The sequence below is a fragment of the Labeo rohita genome, unplaced genomic scaffold (assembly GCF_022985175.1).
Source record: "Labeo rohita strain BAU-BD-2019 unplaced genomic scaffold, IGBB_LRoh.1.0 scaffold_1416, whole genome shotgun sequence".
Taxonomy (NCBI): domain Eukaryota; kingdom Metazoa; phylum Chordata; class Actinopteri; order Cypriniformes; family Cyprinidae; genus Labeo; species Labeo rohita.
In genome coordinates this window covers 1-8,349 of record NW_026127578.1, presented here as the reverse complement: position 1 = coordinate 8,349, position 8,349 = coordinate 1, and the positions used below count along the sequence as shown (strand labels likewise).

At 35.0% G+C, this 8,349-nt stretch overlaps 1 protein-coding gene across 1 annotated transcript; it reads left to right on the top strand.

Moving 5' to 3' along the window:
• Positions 1-1,444: 1,444 nt before the first annotated feature.
• Positions 1,445-7,620, top strand: LOC127158248 (cadherin-2-like; the record flags this gene model as incomplete). The annotated part of the gene is made up of 8 exons (XM_051101399.1): positions 1,445-1,536; positions 4,382-4,525; positions 4,612-4,767; positions 6,381-6,525; positions 6,635-6,807; positions 6,891-7,019; positions 7,104-7,289; positions 7,373-7,620. Coding segments are annotated over exons 2-8 (1,157 nt in total), but the record flags the coding sequence as incomplete, so codon positions are not given.
• Positions 7,621-8,349: the final 729 nt, after the last annotated feature.

The window sequence follows — 8,349 nt, the reverse complement described above, 5'->3', positions numbered from 1 at the left end:
ACTTTTAGTATTTGGGTAAATGATCTCCCTACACAATGCAATCAAATATCTACTTTTCTATTAAAATTCGTGTCCTCCATGGTTCCTGCAGATTCCAATTCTTCTATTAAAAAACAAACAAACAAACAAAAAAATACTTGTTTAACTATTACATTCAATCACATTTTATACATGCACTGTATCTACTAAATTAGCTGTCAAAATTGTTTAATTGTCTCACTCAAGTGTAAGCATTGTAGCTCACAAATAAGTGTTATTCAATGATATAGGCCATTGATGCTACATCAGTAATTTACACTATGCAAACATCCTCCAGGTGGCTTTACAGTCTAACCATGCCAATTAATTGGCTAACGGTGCTAGAACCACCATCTGAGGCATTGTGTCACCCATGTGTCAAAAGGATGTGAAGCACATGAAGCTAGTCATCTGCCCCACGTCTTGTTAGAATTTCCAGAGTTATCTTTCCACATAACTTTGAGCTGCTACTGGGAGACATTTGTGGTTGACCTCATAGATATCCTGAAGAAAAAAGTCCTGCTGGATGCTTCTTTTGCTCAGTCTCGGTTTTTCAGAGACATGGCGAGTAGACAAGTAGAAACAGAAAGGCCTTGTCCCAAATGGTACACTTCACGTGCACATGTGGTCTTACAATGGTCGCCGCATGCACATCCAGGAGACCACAGGGTGTCGCATTCATCATTTTACCATTCAGAAAGGTGCTCATGAGTGCTCCCCTATGTACCCTCGACGCACACTTTCCGTGGTTGACTTCTACCCGACAGTCAAAGACTGTCACAAAAGTGCAGACTCAGAGGAAGACCGCAAGGGTTTAGGGTGAAATTTGGGACAGGGCCAAAGTTGCGCTTGGAGCTGCTTTGTGTAGAGAGGTAACCATGGTAACCGCTGTTTCTGTTGTTCCTAAAGTGCCACCTCCTGTCATAGAATGAACTTGCATTTTTATTCAGCCCATCTGCTGATTTTGTTTAGACCAATGTAAAAAGGTATTTTCAAGCAGCAAACATGCAGTGCTGTAAGATTTAACTGGATGCAAATATGAATATTTAATTAAACATAAATATGCTGATATGTGTTCTAAACATTTTAATCAGTCTAAATACGGATAATAGCCTAAGGTAGCCTATCTAGAATTATTCACATATTTTGAAGTGCCCACGAAATGCCAAGTTAAACCAACAAAACACAATAAAGCCAATCACTCCAGCCATGTACTAATGGGTCCTGATTTATAAATGATTGCATTGATGCACAATAGACTAAGATTTTGAACCTGCCTGATGTTTGTGTGGTGTGTGTGTATACCTGAGCAGTGTAAGTTTGTTTCCTTTGATTTCTTTGTTTATATTGTGTGCCTTTGACTTAGTATGGTTTATTTAATTAATTGTTTGTATTTCTGTTTTTGTTTGAAGACACACACACACACACAGCCCTGCTCCTCTGTGCTCTGCTTGCTTCAGTAGACACCTCTGGACTCTGCCAGACATTCCCTCCCTTACGAAAAAGAAGTTTATTCAAGTATGCTATTAGTATATTTCTTTTAAACTAAAATAGGAAATTATACTTTCAGTATACTTTTTATGTACTTCTCAGAAATGTGCTTTATATACTTCTCAAAAATATACTTAAAATGACATTTAAGTATATTTGAGCTAAACTTGTGCTGTATATACTTCTCAGAAATATACTAAAAATGATATTTAAGTATTCTTTATTTATACTTAGAAAAAGTCTAAGTATATTTGAGCTATATTTGTTCTCTGACAATCCGTGTTTTCATTGTTATACGCTAGGGGGCGCTATTGCACATGTAATCTAACACAGTCATCAGACATAAAACAATATCAAAATCATAGATTTGTAAAACTGTGTAACTGTAATGTGGGGACGAGAGTCAAGCGGATCCATTTGCAAGCTTTTATTGGGATGAGACAGAAACATGGTGAAAACAGGCAGGGTCGGAACAACAGCAAACAAGTGTAGTAAAGGCAAGACGTGGGGATAGTCTGTGCAGCAGGCATGGGTCGATCAACGGCGAACGTAATCGGAAGGGCAAGGAAAAGGGGTATTCCACAAAATGAGTGAGAAGTCCAAGAGGCAGGCGGTGAGACAGACGAAACGAGATGACCAAGCGAGAAAGCTAAACTAAGGGAACTAGGGAACTCGGAAACTCAGAAGACCGGACAGGATTCATGACAGTAACGTTATGGAATAAAATGTCGACCCATGAAGAGGTAATAACGACAGTCAAGCTTTGGGATGATGATCAACTCCATCTACGTTATGATTATCATGAATAGTCTTTTTTTTTTTTTTTAGCTTTCAAAATGTTGTTTGTTTGTTTGTTTATTTATTAATGCAGCTTATCCACATTCAAGTGTTTTTTTATAAAAAAATAAATAATGCATGACGCTAAAATAAAACGTTTTTGTTTATAAGCAGATACTGTTCTTTCTTTTGATGTTTTGTATGTACAGATATTCATATAACAAAATATATACAAATTAATACCTAAATAGGGACATAGTAGTATACCTAAAGTATGATGTAAAGTTTACTTAAAGAAAACTTACCCGTTTACTAGCATAAAACTATTAAACTAGTAGTTTACTGAGACTATACTTCAAAGTGTACTATAAGTATACCTATAAGTTCACTTTTAGTATACTTGCAGTACAAACTGAAAAAAAAGTAAACTAGTTGTGTACTCAGTTTTCTTCCATTATACTTAAAGTATACTTAAAAGTACAGTATAAAAAAGTATATATACTAGAAAGTGGGCCGATTTAGTCCCAAGGAGTATTGAAATAGTACACTTGAAAGTATACTACTAGTACACTGATATTTGTATACTTACTACAGAAGTATACTTCAAACAGGGGGGGCTGGGGGGATCCCGGACCTCCCATAAGCATTAAGGGACCCCCCATAACACCCAAAAATATTTGCTTGGGGGGTCCCCTGTTTTTTCAATAAAAATATAATACTTCAAACGTAAAACTAGTGAAAATGAAAATGAAGGAAAATATCCGATTGCTGTATTAAATTTAGACCTGCTCACGTTAAATCATATTTTATTTTTACGCGTTTTTACAGCGCTTTATAATCACACACAACTCTGTTGAGTTTAGAATGCAGTGGCCAATCAGAGGCGTTCAGAACAGTCATTGCTGAAACCTTGGAGTTTTGTTCAGATTGAACTCGCGAATTCCCTCATTATAAGCAAAAGAGTGCAGATATACGGACTAGTAAGAGATTTATTTATCATACAGTGTATGGACAGCTTCATTGATTATAAGAGGAGTTATGAGTGTTTAAACACTCGCTAGACTGACTGTGCTTACTTGGAGTGCGTTCTTTTACTGCGTGATTCATAAAATGCATTTTCCCAAAATTCAGGGGGGCAGAAAATGTATATTCATATCATTTCATATAGTTAATCAATATCACACGAAGAGGGTTTTTTGTTTTTTGTTTTTTTTGTTTTTTTGCAAAAATGACAAATGTGATATTGATTTTATACAACAGTTCAATAAGCCAGAAGTTAATATTAAGAAACTTAAGTTTTAGACACCATATTGCCTATTTTTGCTCTATTTCGCCAACATTAATCATTCCAAACACAGCCACTGCACTGTTTTGCGCCTCTAAACAAAATGACGGTGTTTAGTTCCTGAAAGGAAAAAACCGTTTAAATGATTCGGTTCAATCGCAATGAATCACTTATTAACTGTGACTTAATGCCACGTACTTGCGGTTGTAATTCCACATTTAAATATCCTTTTCATTTTTAAAAATAATTTTAAATATCAGCATTCAACGTTTTAGGATTAACGTATTAAACCAGTTTTTTATGCATTAACTGCAGGTTAAATGCATTCATGTCCTGCATTAAACAGTGGGTAAATACATTTAAATGCCAATTTAGATGCAGTGTTTGTGTTTCCTCTATACTGAAAAGATGAATTTTGTTGATAATGATTTTATTTGTGTGATGACAGCCTAAAATGTCTTATTATTCTAAGTGACTTTACTGATTAAATATAAGAATTTGACGCAAAAGATAATAAAAGATAATGCACAATTTCAGAAAAAAAGAATGGCTTTATAAAGTTTACAAAAGGTAAAACCTCCCAAGAACTTTGACACAATTCGAACACTGCTTAAAAATATACTTGAACTTTACTTCTTTATCTATACTTCTTGAACTACTCCTTTAAAATATGTATATGCATGTATTTGGCAATATTTTATATATATATGAAAAAAAAGCTGTTTTTATGTTTACTACTTCAGAATGTGTGTTGTATTTAATTGTAAACAAAAATGTCATGCTGATTAGTACACTTACTAACATTTTCAGATTTTCGGATCTTCCTCTGATCATATGTTTCTGACTTTTCCAAAATCCTCAACGGGTCTGAAGAGAGCAAAGAGAGGTTGGGTTAATCCTCCGATCAGTGTACTTGAAAACAGCAAAGGTCCTTTCCCAATGAAGCTGGTCAAGGTGAGTGGACAGTTCAAAATTGGATGGATGAGGCAGAGATTTGTTTGTCATTGACTTTGTACTTTGTTATTGCTTTCTGTATTTAGATAATATCACAATTTGCTCTGGAAACTCAAATGGTATACAGAATCACAGGTGAAGGAGCAGATCAAGATCCAAAGGGGATTTTCACTATTGAAAGATTATCAGGGTATTTCTTTGTGACTCAGCCACTCGACAGAGAAAAAAAAGCTTCATACAGAGTAAGTTGGTTTTTAGTCTTTTAAACATTTAAAATCAACATTTAGTTCTTATCATATTTTAGTTTTGAACTGTCTGATCATCCTTAATTTTTAAAAACGGTGCCCGTTTAATCAGATTAAATGGCTTGACACAATTTTCTTTTTATGTGTTTGCAAGTGACTTTGCATTTTAAATGTGAATATCTAAAGATTAAGTCTATGGATGCTCATTTTGACTGTTTAACCATTAAACGAAAGTGAGAATTTTAACTGATTAATAATATCAGTTAAATGGTTTAAAAGGTTTATGGACTTTTTTTTTGCTGCATGGTGAAAGAAAAAAATAACATTATACATATTTGTTAACTCATGGGCGCGTACAGCGTGCCTACAGACATATTTTTCTGAGCAAGCACCTGCTTCACCTTTACTTGATGATTTTCATTTATGCAACACAACGGCAAGTGGCAATATTGGATAAATGGTCATCAGAGAGTGAATCCGTGAGTAGATGTACACTCTTAAAAATAAAGCTGCTTCATGATGGCATAAAAGAACCATTTTTGTGTAAATGGTTCCATAAAGAACCTAAAGCACATAAAATAATTCAGTGTGTGTTTTAGTAGTTATCTTAATTAGTTAGTTATTTAATTGATAGTCCTATATATTTAGTGTAGGCCTATTTATTTTATTCTTTTATTTATATTTTATTCTGTTTTTTCTGTTCTCAGAAGCGCTGCTTGTGCGTGATAATCTGAGAATATGTGAATTCAGGTTTTCATTGTTGCCCTGTATGATGTTTGCATGTTGAAATAAAATATTAGTTCACTTTTTTTAATATATCAACACAGGTACTTGTCCATTCGATTTTTATTTAATACTAATTTATTATTGTAATTTTATCAGTTAACAGTTAATGTTCAGAAAACATTATCCTGGCCTTATGTTATAGATGTTATTGTTAAATACAGACACCTAGTGGCCACTCTGAAAACTCTGAGACTCTTAGCAAAGCATCAGCCATTTTGGGATTTTCAGAGCACATAGTGCAAAGTATAAATGTGCATCCATGTCCTTCCTACATGTTTTACCCTTGAGAATGCAAAAAATCTGTTTGAGTTTGAATAATTATAGTTATAAATCAATATGATTAGGTATTTTGCTTGGTTGTATATTTTGATAACTATTCATACATATGTCATGTTATAAATACCATTCAGAGGTTAAAATCTTGACAATAGATTTTATTTGCCTAATTATAATAACATGTCTATGTTTTACATTTTGTTTAAATGTATGGTTTAAGTACTTCAGTGTGTTTTACACAGTGTTTTTGAGTGCTGTGCTGTGTGAATTAACAGTGCCTCTGTTAGACAAAATATCTTTAGATTATTTTTGTTAATTTATGTTACAGTTTCATAAGTTCGTCTACAGCAAAAAGATATAAAGAATAAAACACAAACTGCCTTACTGGGGGCTTTGTTTAGCTTGCTGCCAAACCACTACACTGAAATGCAAGCTGGAGGCAGAAGAGTATCAGTGTCTCGAAGTTAATAGACATGGATTAAAAGACTTTAGAGGAACTCATTCAATATTTGCCCCTAACATGCCCAAATTTCTTCTCATTTCTTTAGTTTATAGTTCATGCTACAGGACTTGATGTGAATGTAGCAGAAAAACCAATGGCTATTGAGGTCAATGTGATCGACCAAAATGATAATAAGCCTGTGTTTACTCAAAACCCTTTTAATGGACGTATTCATGAAGCGGCTGGAAAAGGTAGGTGTATGGTGCAGTTCCTCAGTAAAATGGCTTTCAGCTAGTTTTTCCCCCTTCATATGCCTCTGCAAGTTTTACCACCTAATTAGTCTTTATTCTCACCCTGAAGATTACGAGTTTATGACGGCCACAGCCACTGATGCAGATGACCCAAATGAGTACAATGGTATAGTCTACTACGCAATTATCAGCCAAGAGCCGCAGCTTCCAAAACCAAACATGTTTGATATCAACATTTCAGCTGGAACCATTTGTGTGCGAGAACCAGGCCTGGACAGAGAGGTGAGAACTGACATTTCATGAATCTCAAAGTAATGATAAAATGATGTCATGTAAACAAGCTAATCAGTTATTTTTCTTTTTAGCAATGGCCCAGATATACTTTGTTAATTGTGGCTGCTGACATGGAAGGAAAAGGTTTGTCAACCAATGGCACAGCTGTTATTACGATTACTGACAGCAATGATAACTCGCCTCAGTTTGAGCAAACCTCGGTAATGTATATTTATGTATTCAGCATGTTATACTATACCGCTTACAGGAGTTTGAAATCATTAATAAATACCGTACATCTTTAGCACATCGTATCTGTCCCAGAGAATAAAGTCGGGGCTGTAGTGGCCACACTTACAGTTACTGATGGAGATGAAGTTGGATCATCTGCCTGGTCAACCAAGTATCGGATTATTAGTGGTGACAAGGGTGGGTTTTTCAATGTCAGTACTGGACCCACCCAGCTGGAGGGCATCATCACCACTGTAAAGGTACTGTGTGTTGTTCATATATTTGCCCAGGCAATTGTTTGTGATGACATACCATAGTAAAAGATGCTTTCTTTCCTGTTTAGCCCCTGGACTTTGAGAAAACCAAGCAATACATTCTGTCTGTGATTGTTGAGAATGATGGTCCTTTTGTCGGTTCTTTGCCCACTTCCACTCCCACAGTCACAGTGAATGTAGAAGATATAAATGAACCTCTCGAGTTCAATCCAAAGATGAAGGTTATTGCCAAACCTAAAGATTCAACAGCTGATAGTGAATTGGTCATTTATACAGCCACTGATGAGAGTGCAAATAAACCTCAGACTGAGCAATCGTTGGTATTGTAAATCACTATGCAAACAATATATGTAATACATAATAAACATTTGTCTATTATTTAACCAAATTTTATTTTTTTTTTTATTTTTTTTTTTTTTGTATGTTTTGTTTAGGACACTATATCTGAGTGATCACCTGTCTGGACTTCAAGAATAACAAGCAATACATTCTGTCTGTAATAATTCATATATAAATCCTTCCCCCTTTTTTGCTATCAAGATGTAAACAAGGTTAAATCCACAATGTCTCATCACCAGTCTTTCTGAAGAATGTGAATCTGTCTGTAAAATTCTTATGATTGTGTAGAATTGATCTGGAAAGATAGTGTGTGTATTATTTGAGAGGAGTCTGACTCATGCCAGTAATACAGTCACAGTGCTTGCTCAATGCTCATAGGCTTCCAGCAAACACGCTCTTAACATTTGTTTTCTGTCTGTTGAAAAAACTGTGCAGATATTTCTTTTAGTCATTTGTGTGTGGTTTGGTTTATATATACTGGAGGGGACTTAAGACTTAAACCTGAAAACACAGACACATGTGGACTCGTGTCACGTGGGGACCTAAATTGAGGTCCCCATGGGTACGAAAGCTTATAAATCATACAGTATGAGTTCACCTTCACCATTCACTTATTTACCACTGGTAAATGTCAACACAATGTAAGTAGAATGTACTCACCAAATGTGGAAATCTAGTTATTACATTAAATAAAACTGACATTTTG